Source organism: Mustela erminea, chromosome X (genome assembly GCF_009829155.1).
Source record: "Mustela erminea isolate mMusErm1 chromosome X, mMusErm1.Pri, whole genome shotgun sequence".
NCBI classification, from domain to species: Eukaryota; Metazoa; Chordata; class Mammalia; order Carnivora; family Mustelidae; genus Mustela; species Mustela erminea.
This window is the reverse complement of record NC_045635.1, coordinates 87849959-87870800: the sequence shown is the minus strand read 5'-3', so window position 1 is coordinate 87870800 and position 20842 is coordinate 87849959. Positions and strand designations below refer to the sequence as shown.

At 36.9% G+C, this 20842-nt stretch overlaps 1 protein-coding gene across 5 annotated transcripts in view; it reads right to left on the bottom strand.

The window, feature by feature from the left end:
* NRK (Nik related kinase) overlaps positions 1 to 20361 on the bottom strand; it is a 123209-nt gene extending 102848 nt beyond the window's left edge. For all 5 annotated transcript variants that reach the window (XM_032331217.1, XM_032331218.1, XM_032331220.1 and 2 more), the window contains exons 1-2: positions 19874 to 20361; positions 11042 to 11107 (exon numbers count right to left, since the gene is read on the bottom strand). In XM_032331217.1, coding sequence (XP_032187108.1) covers positions 11042 to 11107; positions 19874 to 19930 — 123 coding nt within the window. In that variant the 5' untranslated portion in view covers positions 19931 to 20361. The remainder of the gene's footprint in view (positions 1 to 11041; positions 11108 to 19873) is intronic.
* Positions 20362 to 20842: the final 481 nt, after the last annotated feature.

The window sequence follows — 20842 nt, the reverse complement described above, 5'->3', positions numbered from 1 at the left end:
AATATTTATCTCTACACACTGCCACCTTTTTTTTATAGTCAGAGTAGAAAGTTACTTAGGTGGTATAATTTTGAAAGGCCAACCTGTCTCCAGCATTGGCTTAGCAGGGTGTCATTAGTCAATTCTTTCCATCAGGGCACATCTGCGGAGAGTGCCTGTTAAAATATGTCATTTGGGAGGGGGTCATTTTTGTACACATCTTTTTAGTCCCACACCCATATGTATTTTGCTAATTTCAAAGAGATTACATAGGTGATTAATATAGATTTTCTGGAGACATATAATTTTTTCAAAATACCTACTTGTACGATGACAACACTGATAATAAAGGGAGAAAATGAGCATAGGCCATAGAAAACATATTATATTTACATTCCAAGTTTTGCTTGTCATATATCCCTGATGTCCTTGAGCCTACTATGTGCAAGGCAACTTACTAGGTCCTCTAGAGGTATAGCCAAAATTAAAAAGTTCCCATCTGTCTCTGAAGAAATTTGATACTAGTTTTAAAGACTAATAAATTCTTAAGAATTCATTCCAAGACTTGTAGCTGGTTTTCTACTATCATTCCAACACTTTATTTTTTGACAATGTGGGAGGAACTTGTCAGCTTGCAAAATTCTTGTAGAGGTTAACCACAGGAAAGCCTCAAGATTTAAGTTCTGTTGAAACATGTATGTCCATTTGATGGGACAATATACAGAGAATTTTACTTAACCAACATACCTCATGTATACACTTCCTCACCTCAATACTAAATCTGCCTCCAACCACCTGCTCAATTCTCTTCTTCTGCCAGCCTCTAATCTTTCAAGCTATAGCCACTTAGCTCCTACATGTAATTTATTCCAGCCTATACTCTGGAAGAAAATCTATTGTTAAGCAGGGACCATACAAGGGTACCCGAAGTTAAATATATATAAATTATTACATAATTTATATAGTATGTATATATATTTGTGTGTATACATATATGTGTGTGTATACATTATACAATTTTCACCCTTGTTTCTACCCTAAATTATATCTATCTATATAATTTTCACCCAGTTTCCTAGAAATGCATCTATTAGAAAATACTCCAAACATTTAAAATTTATTAAATTTTAATATTCCTACCAATCAGAAACCAATCATCCACAAAGGAGATAATGAAGTTCTGTTTTATCTTTGAGAGGCACTAACTTTCAATTATCCTTGTTGTCTCTTTCTTCTCTGAGGCTCCTAGTTGGAGCAGTAATTGAGGCATAAAGCCTCTGGTGCTGGAGACAGACCTCTGCTCACTAGAAAATAATAAAAAAGTGACAGCAAGCAATTTCTGCTTTCCTAGGGTTTTCAAGAGTTTAAGTAGGAATTTAGTTATGAGCTTCAAGTGTCCTTTAAAGGCAAACTGATTTGTTCCTGTCCACTTCTGAAATTCTAAATCCCAGAAAAATTTCCTCAGACTTGAATGTGTCTTAGTGCTTGTCATGAAGGAAACAAATATGCTGAGGGACTCATCATGAACAATCGTCATAACTGACCTCAGTTCACCAGGTTCCTATATATTCCTCTACTTGGGCAGGGTTTTTTTTTTCAGCTGGTTGATCTAGCTGAATGCTTTTTGAGTCTGGGTTATATATGTTGAGCTGAATATAATACAGTAGAATTAAGAACACAAACCTAAAAGCCAGGCAAATGTTGGTTTTACTACTGACTCAGCAACTTACTTGCGTGAACTTGTTTAGTAAATCAAGTTCTTGGATCCTCAGTTTCCCCACTTATGAGATGGGAGGATGATGATAACAATGGTGCCCTCTTATGAAATATAAATAATAAAATGCCAATTAAGCACTAGGAACAATGTAAGCATTCAATAAATGTTACCCACTTTTAGGACACTAAGCTCACAATCACTAAAGTGACTAAAATTTCATTCTCCATGTTTTTTCTTCCTCATCCAATTTGTATACCAACTAATTTATTTAATTTTATTTTACTTTTCTCAGAGCCAAGGAAAGCTATCCTTCTGTGAGAGTTCTTAAACTTGTCCTTTTTGATTATGGCGGTGTTTTTGTTTTGTTTTGTTTTGTTTTGTTTCTCGTCAGAGTTAATGATTTATACAAAATGTTACTGGCAGTGCTTAGAATATAATCAATCTTTTTTCCCCTCAGGGGACCCTGAATAATCCAACCTCTTTTTCCTGTTCATAAAGGGACTCTGCCTATAAATGACATACCTACAAGGAGCTTTCCTATTTTTCCAACACAAATTACACACAAACCACCTCTATATCATTATTTCTCCAACTGAAATGACACACAATTTATACCTAATTTTTCCTCTTTCTCCATGCTCTGGTGGAGGAGGAATTTGTTATAACCTGGGTATAGCTGAACAGGAAAAAAAAGACTTCAGGTTAAAAAACTGCTTATATATTCTGATATTCTTTGATATATTAGCACAATTTTACTCATAGACCTCTTTGTAAGAATCTGACTTCAGTATAGCCCCAGGAACATAAAAATGTAAGAGCTTCCACTTTTTCTTGAAACTTCCAGAGAACTACCATGGCATATTCATTGCTAAATGCAATTTTAGCATCACTCACAAAACTACCTTAGACACAGATCCACAAATATGGTAGGATGTTGGAAATTCTTAAAACCAATTTAGAATTGCCTAGATGTTACTTGCTAGTGTCTGTTCCACAAAATGTACTGGAAACCCAGCTAACTTTCTTTAGTGGTCAGATACTAGAGGATCAAGGAAAATAAGAACTCTTGACTTCAACAACCTTTACTGAATTTACTGAGAATCTGACCACAATCCTTATCTATTTATCTGTATATCTATATATATATAATTTATATTCTATATAGTATAACGTATACATACAAAGATATAGTATATATGTTCTTATACACATACTTGCATATACATGCATGCATATGCATATATGTATATATTCATACCTCTACATATATAGTATATATAAATATATATGTATGTGCAAAATAAAACAAAACTAAATTTTTAATGTATTAGACACAAAGTACATTTATGTTTCTAGCATAGCTCCTACTCACTTCCATCTCTAAAACAGTTTATAAACGGGTGCCTGGGTGTCGCAGTTGGTTAAAGCATCTGACTGTTGGCTTCAGCTCTGGTCATGATCTCAGGGTCGTGAGATTAAGCCCTGTTTGGGGCTCCATGGCTCAGGTCATTATCTCAGGGTCATCAGATTGAGCCCCTCATGGGGGCTATGCACTCAGCGTGGCATTTGCTTAAGATTCTATCTCTCTCTTCCTCTGCCCCTCCTGCTCATACTCTCTCTCTCCCTCTCTCTGAAATAAGTAAGTCTTAAAAAATAAAATGGTTTATAAAATCTTGCCCACATAAATTTTCCTAAAACCATAAATTAGGAAAAGCTTTAAGTGTATATTAACTAAGCATCAATTGTGGAATTTTGTATTTCTGTTCTTAAGTAACTATTATACTCTCCACAGTGATTTATACTTGTATTTAAAAAAATTATAATTGGGATGCTCTTACCTGATTGACCAAAGACATAATGCTATGGTTTACTTGTCTTGGATTTTGTTTAGAAATACTTGTTTTGTTTAGAAATATTTGTCTCCACACATTTGAATTTGACTTTCTACCCCTAGAACAACTTTGTAAAATCAACTTAATTAGAAATCAAAGATATGAGATCCTAACTTTTGCTTTACCAAAACACACCAAATACAGACTTTGAATTTCTCCCCATGTATATCTGTGAACTTATTAAACAGATTATAGTAGTTGTGAAAAAATTAACTGTGGCCTCCAAAGAGTACAAATCCCACATATAACTCTGGCTTTCATCTTTTGGACCCATGATGCTATTGCTTCTTCTTCCCTCAAGATTTGTCAGGAGGCAGAAGTAAATTTTGATATAACACAAAAAGGAAAAGACAAGCCTACAACTCAGAGCCTAGGTTGTATTCCACAGCTGGAGAGATGTCATGGTTAAGATAGAAATATTCCATCTTTTCCCCCAAGGCTTTTAACTCTCAGTGCCTTTCACTAATTTGGTCCCCCGAGTCTCAGTTTACTTATCATATATTAGTTCTTTTCACCCCTATTGCAAATATTCAAACTTAGCTCTCTTATTGAAAAAGAAAAAAAAAAACTTTTGTCTTAGAGTCTCAGTTAGAAGCTTCATTATACTTTCTACATTCAGGGAAAAACAAAACAGAACAAAACAAAAAGTGACATCCATAATTCTTCCCTCATTTTCCCAATTTGACCCTAGCCTTCCCTTTCCTTCCTTTTATATATCATTCCCTCCTCAAATGTAAAGGCCACAATCAAAAGGAAAATAATCTCCTTCCTTATGTCTACTAAAACTAAATCAATAAAAGCCCCCCTAAATGTTTTCTGATAACTGTAACTAGCACCTATTGACTAACACAGTGCTTGGGACATAGTATGCATTTGATGAATATTTTAAAAAATTGTTAATTATGGAAAATTTTAAACACTCAAAGCAATATTTTTATTTAAGGGATAAATTTAATATTTCCTAAGAAGAACAGCAGGAGGGTTACTTTAAAAAGGCCAAGTCCCTCTTTTGAGGTGTATTATATAAGGAGGTGATGACACAAGAAAAAGAACCAAGAAAGGGCTCTGGACTTATGGTATTGCACTAGGAAGGAACTACAACCTTGTAAGACTGTAGCCTCAAGTCAGCTTCAGTTTCAGTTCCTGCTTCTGAGGGTTGCAATGTATAATAAAATGCATAGTGTTACACACTTAATGGCCGCTCAAGCAATATTTGTTGGCTAACTTAATTGAGCTATATTTGCAAAATGGCAAGGATGTGAGAAAACTTTCCTACCTAAAAAGAAAGCATTCACAGTACTAGACATTTGGTAGGCAAATAAACAGTATAATTTCAGCCTAAAAGGAAAAATACTCAAACCCCTATCCAATAGGCCTAGTGGCTAGGCAACCCAAATGTCAGCACCACGTTTCTGAAACTTAATTTAAAATATCATAAATTGTATGTCATCGACTTTGAGGACATTTCTTTCCTGCCTTTCTTTTCCCATTCCCTGCTCCAACTTCAAATCCAGAAAATGTAATTAATAAACCTAAATCTCACCTGTCTGGTGAGATTTCCAAGTAAAAGTAATGTGTAAAGCAATGATCTAAAAAAACAAATTTAAGAGTGATACATTTGACAGTGTTTTGAAAAGAAATTTCCATATTCAGCAGTGTACTTCCAGAGTGCAAGCAATTCAGGAATTTGCTTGTGGTTGTAATGCCACACTTTGATACATCTGACTTAATCTGCTGACTACCAAGGGGCAGATGACTCTTCTACTATCTCTCAAGGATAGATGCTTACTTATGCCCAGGGTATATTTTTAAGTTTTAGAACAATAAGATATTTGGGGCAGTCCCTTCCTTTTGCCAGCATTAATTTCATTCCTGTTAGGTGTCGGACATATGTGACAATTAAGCTTTAGACCCAATTATAGAAGTTTACCTTATTTCAAGTAAATTTTTCCTTTGCTTGAAATGGTTGACTTAAACCTTTTCCTACTGCTTTTTCTACCCTCACCACTTGCAAATGGCAACATGGGAATAGATGATTAAGATTAAGGGTGCAGTCAAGACTTCATGAAACACAAGGCAAAAATGGTTCATTTTGGAGATTCAGTCGTCTTACCCTACTAGTATTCTGCTTAACAAAGTGGCATTAGTTAACAGTTTCTGCTTAACAAAGTTATGTTAGTTAACATATAATGAAATATCCTACCTTTACAATACACCTGGTACCCAGTTTTATCTTTTCATTGGGTATTATAGTAACTAATGAGCTAAAATACGAGGTCCTTTTATCAAATGATAAGGAAAAAATAGAAAAAAAATGATGCCAATCATTTTATTAGGTAACATGAGGAACTACTTCAACTAACAACCAATAAGAAACTTCTATTTTGCAAGATGGTGAAGGGGATATAAAAGTTACAAGTATGATGCTAACAGTAAGAATAAGAATAGTTTACATTTTATTGAGTTCTAGGAACTATGCTAAGTGTATTGTCAAAAAGCCAGATGAAACCCTTGAGATTATCTAGTCTAACACATTTATTTTATAGTTGAGTAAATTAGCCCAGAAAAGACAAGTTACATGCATAGTGTCATTTAGTGGGAGAGTCAGTTTGCCACCCACTATGCTACCCTAAAGGCTCTTGGTGTCCCTCTTAACATTTCATAAAATAACTGTGGTCTCTCTGTGTACATTGCTCTTTGGGCAATTGTTTATTTTTCTAATATTACCTTTAAAAAACAAGTTTCAACCTACTTTCTTTTTACTAATATGTTCTCACATGGGAAAATTCTAAATATTCCTCTACTTCAAGTGACAACTCATAAGCTATGATACTAGCAGCTAAAGGTGAAGGGGAAACTATATTTTATGACTCTACTAGGGGGGGGAAAGGAAGAACAGTACTTTCTCCTGAAAAGAGAAAGAAAAATAAAACCCACTGTTTTAAGTGAGGTTTATACTGGCAGGAGGTGGGAAAGGGTAGAAAGATAGGCATCTAATTAGAAGAAAAAGCAGGAGAGTAAAAGGGTTACAATGTGGAGTGTGCAACTCAGCTTTCATTTCAGTGTGCACAGACCTCAGCAGACAGCTGGAAACCTGCCAGAGAACAAGGTCTTGGAAACAAGCTGGAAGACATTGGAGAGACCTTAACCAAAACAAACACCAGCAGGGGATGTGGTTGGCAGCACTGAAAATGCAAAGGACTCTGTGAGTCACTCTGACATTAATTTTGAATGGTATCATGTTTCCATTTTGTTGTACAAGGTATTTATGCAGCATTTGTTACTGTCTAATACATACATACACACACATATATATATAATATATATAAGCAAATATGTATGTTCTTTATCTAGATAATATAACATTATAAACATTAGAAATATAGTAAAAATACAGAATAAAAATAACATGCAGTATCTCACTCTTCTATTTATTATTTTTCACATATATGATTTTTTAACATAGCTATAATCAGAGTATACATATAATAATATGGAATACTTGGCTTAATGTATTAAAAGATAGTTCTAGGAGCGCCTGGGTGGCTCAGTGGGTTAAGCCGCTGCCTTCAGCTCAGGTCATGATCTCAGGGTCCTGAGATCGAGTCCCACATCAGGTTCTCTGCTCAGCAGGGAGCCTGCTTCCTCCTCTCTCTCTCTGCCTGCCTCTCTGCCTACTTGTGATCTCTCTCTGTCAAATAAATAAATAAATTATCTTTAAAAAAAAGATAGTTCTATGGTGCTAGATATCTTCATAAACATTGCTTTTAAGAGTAAAGAAATTGACTGACTAGATATTCACTTCATCTTATTTTTTACTATTTAGGATTTTGCTGAGTTTGTCTTTTCACAAATAATAACATCAGTTATACACTGTTTTTAAATTTTATCAAATCTTGTAAGGTGTTGTTAGTTCCATTTTATAAATAAGGACATGTATACTCAGAGGTTAAGTGACTTGCTCAAGGTCATGGCCAAGTAAGTACTGAGTCAGGTCTGCCTGACTCCAAAGGAGGCCCTCTTTTCAGTACAATATGCCACACCTTTCTACTAAAATAAAACTTTATGCTTTTTCTACATTTTCAGTGTTTATCATATATTTCCAAAAGTGGGATTATTGGTATAAAAAGTATGAATATTTTAAAAGCATTTTCTATATACTCAAGATTATTATACAAGAAGGAGGTATTGATTTACAGTAACACCATCCAAAGGCTTTTTACATAAGGGCATTAATTTGAGGTAAAAAAAAAGAGGTCACAGCAATGAGTGAAAAAGGAAAATATGTCTAATGTAAGTAAAGCACCTGTAATCATCTACCTTCTGTAACATAGAAATTTGTGCTTTGAAGATGTTGGTGGAAAGTGTTCTCTCTCTCTGGATCTGAATAGCTACATATAAAATTCTTAGGAATTGCAAATGTGTATAGGACCTAGCATATGGTAGGTAGATACTTCATGAAGATTCTGTTAAAAGGAATTGACATGGACTTTTGGCTCCTGATAAGAATGTGGAAAGCTGGAAGGAGTGCCACCCCAAACCTAGCAACAAGAAAAAGCTGAATAATCTACAAAATCATAACTTTTATTGAACCCAGAGTGAAGTCTCAAGGCAACCACCTAGTCTGATGCCTGAAGAAAGATAAACATCTACAAGGAGAGATGGAACATCTCTCACAGGCTCACCTGTGGCTGCAGCGGGGGGAAGGCAAGGTCATCATAGAAGGTGGTATAAAGAATTCAGCTAAATTTTTAATGAACTGCTAAATGCCAAGTATGGGCTACCCTGAGAGTACAATACTCTTGGGAGCCATAGATAAGAGGAATTTATATACACTCAAAGACTTTTTTCTGTGGATTTACAGTACTGACCTAGTAGAGAGCAGAAGCCACTGAAGTAGGAAAAGCATGAAACCATGTCTAATTCCCTTCTCTCTAAGGAATAAGGGCACTAAGCTTTAAGAAAAGGCAGCAAACTGTTCTGCCCAGGGGGATAGAGGAAGACCTACTTCAGTTGGGGGAAATGTAAAAACAAAAATAATTCCTCAACTTCTGGGGAGGGGCAGGAATTAGTCCTGGACCCAGACCATTAAGAAGTGTCTTAACACTAGCAGAGAAAAAGAATAACTTAGAAAGTCCCACTTCCATGACCCAGAGGCACAGGACCTGCCTAACGCTAAGTTTGAATAAAGAAAACAGAGAATTCCTCCCTGCCCCACACCAAAAAGAAAATAGAGAATTCTTCCCTGTCCCAGGCTAATAAGCACCTCATAAGAAGGAAAACCAACATACTATTAGGGAGTCACAGGAGCATGAAGAGAGAATCTCTTTGAAGCACAGATGCACAAGGGAGGTCCAAAGCTGAGGGTAGAGCAGGAAAACAGAGAACCCCACCACCATGTTAAGCACATGGTAACAAAGTAACTTGAAGCTGGTGATGAATTGAGGGTAACCATAGCAACAACGTAGTCCAAACATAGCTCATTTTATTAGATTGACTCAGCCTCCCATATTAATGACCTAGAAGAACAAATGTGCCCATTTCAAGGCATAATTACTATTTACTTCAATCTTTACTCTTCTACCAGCAATGTCTGTCATTCAAACAAACATTTTGAGAAACAAATAATCAAATAAAAAAAAAAGCTCACTCTCAAGAGACAAAGCAATCAATATAACCAGCTTTAGAGATGACTTGGATATTCAAAGTATGAGACAGAAAATTTAATGTGACTACAATTAATATGTGAAAAGCTATAGTGAAACATATGGAAAACATGCATGAACAAATGGGGCTTTCAGCAATAATGTTAACTATAAAAAAGTCAAGTGAAAATACTGGAAATGATAAACAGTGAAAGAGCTAAAAAATGTTTTTGGCAGTCTCATCAGTTGGCTCAAGAAAGCTGAGAGAGGAATCAGTAAAACTGAAGATAGGAAATAATGGATCCAAGTGAAACACACAGAGGAAAGAGAATAAAAGCAAATGAACATATGAACACATACACAAACACACATAAGAAACAAAATAGAGCATCCAAGAGTTATGAGTTAATATAAAATGGCTTAAGAAATGTAAAACTGGTTTCCCACAAGGAGAAGAGAACAAAATAAAAAAAAAAAAAAGAGAGAGAGAGATAAAGGTCAAGAATCCCCCCAAATAAAATATGCCAAATTACAAATATCCAAGAAGTTCAGAGAACACAAAGGATGATAAATAGCCCACCAAAGACACACACACACACACACACACACACACACACACGTAAAAAACAACAAAAAAAAGCCTAGACATTTCATATTTAAACTGCTAAAAAACAAAGTTAAAGCAAAAAGTCTTAAAATCAGTAAGAAGAAAAATACAAAGGAGCAAAGATAAGAATGATAATAGACTTCAGAAACCATGCAAGCCAGAAGACAATAGAGTGTAAAGTGTTGAAAGAAAAACTATCAATATAAAATTCTATTCTCGGTGTAAATATATTTCAAAAATGAAGAGGAAATGAGAGATTTCCACACAAACCAAGGCAGAGAACTCATTACCAGAAGCCCTGCACTACATGACCTATTACAGAAAATTCTTCAGGCTTAAGAAGTATAGAAACTTGGATTTTCCCAAAGAAACTAAAATTCCAGAAATGGTTCAAACGAATAAAAATACAATTTTTCTTCTTTGTAATTGCTCTAAAAGATAATTAAATAAAAAGTAATAGCATTGAACATAGGAAAAAAAAAGTAGTAGTATTGTGGGTTTATATCACACATAAAAGTAAAATATATAACTAATATAAACTATACCAACTGGTTACCACACAGTGAAGTATTACTTGAGTAATATTTCTTGAAGGTATACTGTGTTTAAAATGTATGTTGGAAAAATCTTGATTCTGGTGATAGTTACATGACTAAATGACTACATGACTAGTCCAAACTCATAGAATTAGATATTTAGAAAGGCGAATTTTACCAAATGTAAACTATACCCCAATAAACCCTAGTCTTAAAAAAAAAAAAAAGAATTACCATGCACAACTCACCTTTTACTCTCTTGACTTTTCTTCTTTTTATGGCAAACCAGTTCTGATGACTGACAATAAGAAACCATCTTTTTGTGTTACCTAAACTTACCTTTGCTTTTTACCTCATGACTGGTGTTTTTATTCCTAAAATCTGGTGGTGGAGAGAGCTGTATTTCTTCAAATAAAAACAAATACAGAAACACACACACTTATACACACACACACACACACACACACACATATGCACACCCCCCAGGAATTAAAATGGGTATGGAGTCATAGGGATTGTAAATATAAAGAAGTGAAGAAGAACTTCTATATATATATATATAGGTGTAATGCTTTTGTCATTATTTGCTCAGCAGTGTAGAGTTTTCACTTGCAATCACTGTCATTAGAAAATGAAGAACCAATATACAATCTAACTCCACTTACCAAATAGATCCTGCCATAAGTACCAAGGCCAATGGTTTCATCCAGTGAGAATATTCCGGTTGGATCCTACAAAAATGTAGAACAAAAATTGTCTGTCTTCTTGGAAAAGTAGGCAAGCATTCATCTATCCAGAATGGCATTTCCAATCTGCCTTGCTTCATTAGACTTTCCATGGGAGGAATCTAAGTGTCATTTACCGAAAGAATAAACATGTCACAATTTTCCTGGATAGAATATAGTCATTTATGGAAAAGAAACAATGACATGAACATTAAGCAGCTGCATAATAAACTTACTACAAACCTGTAAAATGCATACAATTATGTCTAGTTGAAGCATATTCATAATGCAATTAGAAGAATTATTGAAATAGAAATAAATTTATCTGTTTACAATTGACACACTCTTTTAAAATTCATTTTTGAGGGCGCCTGGGTGGCTCAGTGGGTTAAGCCACTGCCTTCGGCTCAGGTCATGATCTCAAGGTCCTGGGATCGAGTCCCGTATCGGGCTCTCTGCTCGGCAGGGGGCCTGCTTCCCTTCCTCTCTCTCTGCCTGCCTCTCTGCCTGCTTGTGATTTCTCTCTGTCAAATAAATAAATAAAATCTTTAAAAAAAAATTAAAAAATTTTAAAAAAATAAAATTCATTTTTGAGTACTAACCAGACAGGCAGAAAGTTTAGCATACAGCAATGATGAGTAGATACTGGATACAAAGTCTGGACAGTTTATTTATATAATAGTAATTCTTGAGAAAGAATATCACCTCTAAATATGAATAACAGAAGATGTGGTACACACACACACACACACACACACACACACACACAGGCATATTACTCAGCCATGAAAAAGACTGAGATCTTATCATTTGCAACAACATGGTTGGACCCAAAGAGTAGCATGCTAAATGAAATGAGTCAGAGAGAGAAAGACAAATACCATATAATATCACTTATATGTGGAACTTGAGAAACAAAACAAATGAACAAAAAGAGAAAAAGAGACAAACAAAAAAACAGACTTAAGTACAGAGAACAAATGGATGGTTTCAGAAGGGTAGTGTTTGGGGGGATAGGTAAAGTAGGTGAAGGGAATTAAGAGTATACTTATTGTGAGGAGCACTGAGTAATGTACAGAATTGTTGAATCACTATATTGTACACCTGAAACAAACATAACACTGTATATTATTTATAGTTTTAATAAATAAATAAATTAATTAATTAATCTTTAGTGCACCCCAAAAGAATATATACAATGTCTTAAATCTGGATAAGTCAGTAAAATCAGGGTTTCTTTAAAAGCTAAATATAGGCCTTCTGGTTGGCTCAGTTGGTTAAGCCTTTGGCTTAACCATAGCCTTTGGCTCAGGCTATGATCCTGGAGTCCTGGAATTGAGTGCCATATCAGGCTCCCTGCTTATCGGGGAGTCTGCTTCTCCCCCTAACCCTCTCCTCTCTCATGCTCTCTCTCACACTCTCTCTCTCAAGTAAATAAATAAAATCTTTTTAAAAAGTTAAATATAGAGGTGCCTGGGTGGCTCAGTGGGTTAAAGCTTCTGCCTTTGGCTCAGGTCATGATCCCAGGGTTCTGGGTTCGAACCCCACATCGGGTTCTCTGCTGAGCAGGGAGCCTGCTTCCTCCTCTCTCTGCCTGCCTCTCTGCCTATTTGTGATCTCTGTCTGTCAAGTAAATAAGTAAAATCCTTAAAAATAAAAATAAATCTAAAGTTAAATATATATGAATAACAGGGGCGCCTGGGTGGCTCAGTGGGTTAAAGTCTCTGCCTTCGGCTCAGGTCATGATCCCAGGGTCCTGGGATCGAGCCCCACATTGAGCTCTCTGCTCAGCGGGGAGCCTGCTTCCTACTCTCTCTCTGTCTACTTGTGATTTCTGTCTGTCAAATAAATAAATAAAATATTTTTTAAATGTGTGTATATATATATATATATATATATATACATATGAATAACAAAGCAAGAGAATGGCATTAAAAAACTGCAGGTTTTTTTTAACTAAGCAGTTGTGTTTTTTTAATTTTTAAGTTAATTTTTGCATCAGCTGAATACTTTTTCATGGCATAAATTTCCTGATGATATTTTCTTTGTCTTAATCCTGAATGTGGCATCATAGGAGAAAAATATATATTTGTTTATGAAAAAAAAAACTTGTTTATGGACAGATTCCTAAGATTTCCATATTCATTCTTAATATTGCTTCTTTACCTTTATATGGATATCCTTTTCTTGTGCACCACAAAACATGACTTCTTGAATTTTATCACTACTTAAACTTTTAGTCTAGCAGCTTATTTTGTTATTTTAGCAAAACCAAAACGAGGTATGAGTAGATGCCAGTTTATACACAAAGTGGTAGGATCTTTGGCAAATCCTTAGAGATTCACATCCCTTATACAGAAAGCACATTTTATAAACACAAACTTAGTTTAACTTTGTTTGAAAACATTTTTATTATTGTGGGAAATGTGAGCTAAACAGAATAACTATTGAGGATATGCAATGTATATGAATGACATTATGGATTTCTTAAAACTGTCATGGTATTTCTGTAATCTAACAAAACTCTCATAGGAAAATGACACAGCTCTGGGATTACTTCAGTCAGTAAGTATTTAACTGGAAGAGTCAGGAGACTGGAGGTTTAGCCCCAGCTCTGCCATTAATTAACTATGTGACTCTGGATAAGTTATTTACTCTTTCTGGGACTTAGTTTTCACACATATAAAATGAAGGTTTTGTGTTTGGTGATTTCCTAGCTTTAAAATTCTATAAGAAAAAATCAGATTCTAATGTCCTAAAATCCCAATTGGATTTGATTAGAAAAAATGGCAGCCTACTTTCTTAAAGTCATCATCAAAATCAATATCACAATAAACACTCTATTATTAAAACAAATAGTTCAGGGAACATACTTCCAATGAATATATAAAAGCTATTTAAAATGATAATTTTGAGAATTTAAGCTGGCCAGTTAGCTCAGTTGGTTAGAGCGTGGTGCTAATTTTGAGAATTTAAGAAAAAGAAAAATAAATTGTTATAATGGCTTTGATATTAAGCATAGCATTGTTGTAACTCTGTGAAAAAAGTCTGGGAGAAAAGTTAGCCAACAAAGGAGTTGCTAAGGTTTGTCTTAAAGACTTTATCACTTTAGCATTTAGCATATTTCTTTGAAAGATATTATTGAGGGATTTGTATTAGACATTATTAATTCTGAAGGAACAACTTCTGGCCATCTGGCCATCAAAAATAAAATCAAATATATTAGTTGATTTCTATTGGTAATCCATTCTTTGTTAGTTAAGGCTACATTTTAGCTGAAAAAATACCACGTATTAGAGAATTACTATATTATCTGAACAACTCTGTTACTGAATCTTTGAGCACAAATGTCCTAATATCTTTAAGCCTTTTTCTAGCCTTCAAAAGCATTATACCTTACTCATATTTGAACCCAGGTATCTAATTACCAAAACAAAACAAAACAAAACAAAACAAAAACACCAAGGAAATAGACAGGGATAATAAAATACCTGTGGAATTCTTGGAGGCCTTATTTTATCTGTACTCCTGTTGTTTGGAAATGTTTTCCTGCTCATAAATGACCAAAACATCCTAATTCTCCTCAGGCTCACCTTTAAAAAAAAGAATGTTATAAAAATTTTTCTTCTTTTCTTAAGGCAACTCAACTTAGTATTCATCTTTACTAAGAATATTTTTTTCCTTAGTTTTAGGCAATACTTTTTCCCCATCTCCACACTAGCATCTTTTAGGACTAAATTATTGTCAAAATGGGAAACAAGGGGAGAAGAACTGTGCTAATTATTAGTAGGGTACTATTACTCAATTTCTTATATCAGACTTTCCACTAAATGGAAAATTTATCCTTGGGTCCCAGTGAAGGAAACATTGAAAATGGACTTCTTGTTTGTTTGCTTCTGTGAAAGTAAAAAGTCCACGTCAGAGGGATCTCCATAATTACTCGGTCCTCTTCTCTGCCCTGCCACTCTGAGATAAGAAAAGAAGCAGAGGAAAGATCTTTATATATATATAGACTACTACAATAATTTGGGAGATTATTTGGCTGTTCCATACGCTTTGGTGTTCTATTTAGTTAAAAATGGTCAGTAAACATGAAACCATAATTTATAAAAGCCTTTCTCAAAAGAGATTATGAAGATTCTAAGTCTTAAAACATTTTTGAACCATAAAATGCTGGGCAAACATTTTACACTTTGTTATATTTTCTAGGTATTTAAAATATCTCCTGCAACTTTTAGAGTCTTAGTCTGGTTATTCCCTGAAACCCAAAATTTTCGGGAGTTCTTTCTGTCTTCTGAATTCAAGGAGGGGGTAAGGAATGAACACCTTGATGGAAATTTTATTAAGGATGGGGGTGGGGGGGTAACAGGAAGAAAAAGAACCACTAGAAGGCAGTGTTTACTGGTCATGGAGGAGACTCAAAAGCAAAGGCTGATCAACAGAACAAAAGATAGCTGAAATTAAGAACAAAAGGGAACTGATAAATGGTCAATATGGGTAGCAATAAATTTTAGATTTAGGGCAGTAAAGAAAGAGAGCTAGGGAACACAAACTACTATTTAGACAGCTAAAGGAAAGGAAAAGATCAGCACCTAGAAAGAATAGCAGAGGCTTTTCTTCTTTTATTTTAAATATTAGAAATAGAGATTTTATGAAGTTTATGAAGAAAAAACCCTGAAAATGACATATATAACACAGTAAGTGCCAGAGTGAGTTTCAGAGATAGAAGAATGGGCATCACAATTCAAGTGGAAAATTTAGAATGGAAAATCTCTTCCTCAAGACCAGTATTTCTCAAACTATGGACTGTAGAGACACTCCCTACTTAAGAACCATCTGGGGAATCTTGTTTAAAATACAGATTACTTGGGGCACCTGGCTGACTCGGTCAGAGCAGCATGCAACTCTTGATCTTGGGGTTATAAGTTCAAGTCCCACATTGGGTTTAGAGATTACTTAAGAATAAAAAAAAAATCTTAACAAAATAAAATACAGATGCCTTGTCCCTACCATGGAATTATTAAATCAGAATTTCTGAAGATGGGTCCCAAGATCCCCCAAATGATTCTTGTGTAATATTCTTGTGCACCAACATAAAACCCACTCCTCTAGAAATTGGGTGAGAAAAGACTGAGAAATTAGATTGAAGTACAATGTCATGCTGAGGTGAAGCTTGAAATACATAATGGAGAACATGGTGAAAGTTTCAACACTTGTTGACTAGAAGGTAAAACTGCTTCGAAACAGGGGACTAAGGTATTTGGTAAAGTAGGAAGGTTCTCATGACGGAGTGTGGAAAGCACGCTTGGTCTGCGTGGTGGAAGACTGGGAGAGAAGACAGTTATATTTAAATATAAGCCTAATGTAATTCAAATATAGTTTTTGGATCATGTGCTATTTCAGATCACCTCTGCCACTACTGTCCTCCAGGCCTGTCTAATCCTGACCCCAATATAGATTAGGACTACACATGGCAGTGTCAAATACCAAGGCCACAGCCATGAGGAATGTCATTACCATACTGGGCACAGAAGACAAAGGGGACTATCACAGTGAAAGACATGCCAGATTTGGAGATGAGGAAATAATTTCCAGTCCCATGGGTTGAGTGTATATATAAGGAGATATATATATGTCATTCATATACACATACACATACACACACACATATACACATACATACACACATATATACATACATACATATATGGAGAGAGACAGAGATCTGAGAGGGAGACACACACATACAGGTATTGCTGGCAGGCAAGGTGAAAATACTACTACATATGTGTGTGCAAAACACACAGATATACATAAAGACATAAGGCTTTGCAATTCTCTTTTCAAAAAGGAAGCACCAAACATAAATCTCTGTACCTTTTTTTTGTTTTGTCACCTATGAGATATTTATTCGATAGTAAATCAGAAAAAAATTAGAGCGACCTATTAATTAAATATAGTTGACCTGTCATTCCCTGGTTACTATGTTGGCTCTCTTACTTTATGTCTGTAAACTTTAGAGCATTATACAAAAAAAATTCAACAATTCCCTCCTCCCCTCCCCTCTCCTGTTTCCCCAGCTTTCACTCTTGCTTACTATTTTAGGTTGAAAAATAATATCTATCTAATAACAAAAGTACCAAATAACCTTCCACCACTTTCTTTAAATTAAAATTTGCATAGCCAAGCCTGATGGCTCTCAAGGGTCCTTGCCTCATGGTCATTTAGCTGGCCAATCCCACAAGGACATAATATATCAATTTTGAACTAAACCCATATTTAATTATTTTAAAATCTGCAAAATTATTTTTTGCTCAATGTGAATTACCAAGGTCTGAATCTCCCCCTCTTTATTTAGCTATTGCCAAATTGGTGTATTTGGTGTTGAATGATACCAATTTTCTGATCTTCAGATATTATGAGGATGATATTATTGAGGATAATTATCTTAAGAGTGGCAACTCTTAATTATCTTGAGTGGTCACCATAATCAGATTTCTTTGCTTTATCGTCTACTTTGCATCAAAATGCAAACTTCCAAACAGCTAACTAACTTCAATGTCTTTTGACCTCTTCATTTACTTTTACTTCTTCAGAAACTAAGGAAATAAGTCAAAGGCAAAAAAATAACAAATCATTAAAATATACCTCAGTGACTAAAGCAACGTAAACTTTTTGCAACTCTATAAAAATTTGACGGTAAGGAAATTCTAAAGGGAATGCTACCCTTCTGCTATATTTCTTAGGGTTTAGAGCTGGATGTTTGGGGAGGGGAGAATTAGGCATAACTTGCACAAATATGCATAATTTGCTATGGTGAAGACCTCCACAATGATATACTGCATAATAGAAATTTAGAAATTATTGAAGCTGAGGACTTTATAAACCTTTCACAAAGTTTTGTTTTCTCCATATTCCCACATTAAAAACCAACCTCATCTTTTTCCCCTTCACACCCCCACAAACCCCCAGAAAACTAATATTCCATTGAACTGCAATGTAAAGATTGCAGCCTTTTCCCTTATCTCCTCAGCTCTCACCAAGTTCTTACGTCCCAGGGCCATGACCGGGTCAGTTAGTCTGGGCCATTTCCCCCCATTTTTTTGTGGCAATAAAACTTTTTCCCCCTTGGGTTTGGAATTCCCTGCTCAATTATTTCTGTGAGGTCTTGCCCATTCCTCTCTTTAGTCAATTTTAGGGGGAAAATGGTTATTTCAGTTTACTTATTTGTGATTTCACATATTTGCCCTAGTTTGCTTTTTTATCTCTTTCCCGCACCCTACATAGAGACTGTTGGAGAAGGGTAACATTTTATTCCTTGGTTTTATACTTTTACTTGAGAATAAACCTAGTCAGAAAAAGAAAATTCTGTTCAGAAAGGAAACCACCAGTTGAGGCCTCCACATCCTAGAAATCTCACATATGCAAGGTGAAAAGAGATTTAACTTTTAAAAAAATTTTGTGGATTTATTTTATAAAGCTGTACCAACAACAGCAATGCTAATATATGCAATTCAATACGTCAATATTCAAGTTCCTTCTTTTTAATGCTGAGCACAATTTGCTAAAATGTTACCCACATGCATTACTTCCTCCTCTACACTATTCTAGCGTAAAACTATATGGGTGAGGCTTGGAGAATGCCCATTTTTTTATAGGGACAGGTGTCTGCCTTCATAGAGAACACAGTCTTAAAATACCAAATATGTATACAATTAAAGCACCGCGGCTTTGAATAGTCCTATAACCTCAAGGTTAATATTTAGCTTTTCCCAAAGTAAGTAGGCCACTGCCTTGAACTACAGTTGCCTGGCGATCATTCCAGCACTGGTGCATGCTTATTCCCTTTCAGAGTCCAGGGGCCCTTTGCATTCAAGAGAGGGTGCGAGTGAAATGCCAATCTAAAAAGGGAACTTAAAGAAGGGAGCGGGGTGGGATCCAATATCTGCCAGAAACCAGATGCCAATGAAATAAACGGCACCGCTAAAATAACAAGTCTACTAATAACGACAGCGATAATAGCTCACCAATCAATTAAAATTCTGGAGGAAAGCTGGACATTCGGGGAAAAAAGGAGAATCCACAAACCAAAACCGTGAGAAAAAGTTAATTCTGTTTAGTTAGTGATCACAATATTTTATTTTTTAAATTGGGATGTGCGGAATTCACTTCTTCCTCAAGAGGCGTCGAGTGCTTTCGCTCCTGCAATACTCAATCGGGAACAGTGCCCTGGCAGAACAAGGTTTTGGAAAGCGCCATTATAAAGTGAGAGAAGTGAGACTTCAACGCTTTGATTTTCTAGCCCGCTGTCACCTAGAGGTAAAGGTCACTCCGCGAGTGGGCATCTCCTTTGGCAAAAGAAACAAACGACCCGGCAGCAGGTAATAGGGAAGAGTGTTCTCAGGAAGCCACGAGTTGTCGTGCTCTTTAGCCTCTCCTCGAGCCCATCAAGAAAAGGTACCCGAGCACCGCTAGACAAAATGGGCCACATTTAGAAAATGTCCCGTAGTTGAGGGCCCGCACCACCCCCACTGTCACCTCTTCTCTCTCCCCCACCGCCCGCCCCTTTGCCTTTTCGAGAGTTTGTCGTGGCCCGGGTGCCTGGGGGGGGGGGGGCGCCTTTTCCGCAAGTGGGCTTCCAGGGTCCCCTCCCGCACCCGGGGCCCCGTCGAAGTCCTGTCCTAGCCCAGCTTGCGGGTGTCCGTCTCCTACTCTAGTGCTCAGAACCCGCATTAGAGAGCACTTCGGAAGAGATAGGCGTTCTCTACTCACCGGCAAGTGGCCCAGATCCGTGACTTCCTTGTCCCTCCAACCCCCAGGTCCCGCCATGGCTTCGAGCTGATCGAAAGCGGGCGACTGAGCTAGGCACGCTCGGGTAGTCTGAGGTGGAATCTGACAAGAAGTTGAAAAGAGAGAGGAAAAGAGAGAGGACAGGAAAAAGCAACAGGGGACCAGGTTTTGTGGCGTGGGAGATAGAGGAGGGGAAAGTGGAGGGAAAAAGTTAGGAGTTAAGGGAAGTTGGAGTTTGAGAGGCGGGAAATCGCTTTAGCTAAAGCGAGAGAGGAGCCTGAGCGTCCGTCCTGGAGACCAAGGAGTTTAGAGGGGTGCTCCAACGACGAGAGCGCAGTGTCTGCCCCGGCAGGGTGCGCCTTTTTCAGGGTGGGGAGGGGGGCGGTACAAGGAGGGAGGCCCCCCGGGAGCAGCTCGAAGAGGATTGGTGCAGCGTCACGTCGCCAGGTGGGCAGCCGCGCGGCGAGGAGGCGGGCTGGGCGGGGGTGGGGGGCACTGGCCGAGGGAGGTGCTGAAGGACTATAACGGTTTGCGAGCCGGCCTCTCGTGGCCTCCACCGACTGCACGCCCCCTCCCACATCCACCGCTGAGCCCGCCGCCCCCGCCCCGGCTGGCGAATGTTCCACAGGAAACTTTTTCAAGGCAGCTGCCAGCCCCGGAAAACCGGTCCCGCTCCGCGCCGCTCCCAGTCTGGGCCTCACAGCTCTGCCACAGTCCAAACAGCCCGCGCCCTCGTCTCTCCATGAAACACTTGTGCCATTTTTAATTGTCTCTTTTCTCTTTCTGCTCCTCTGATTTTATTGCTTCATATACTCAAAGACCCATCAAGTTAGACGAGGAAATGACTTGGCACTGCGTTAGGGATCAGACCCAGGCGAGCCCCTGTGCGGGTGGGGGTAGAGCGCCAAGTGCCCTGCAGGGCTACCACAGCTCCGCCTTCGAAATCACTGG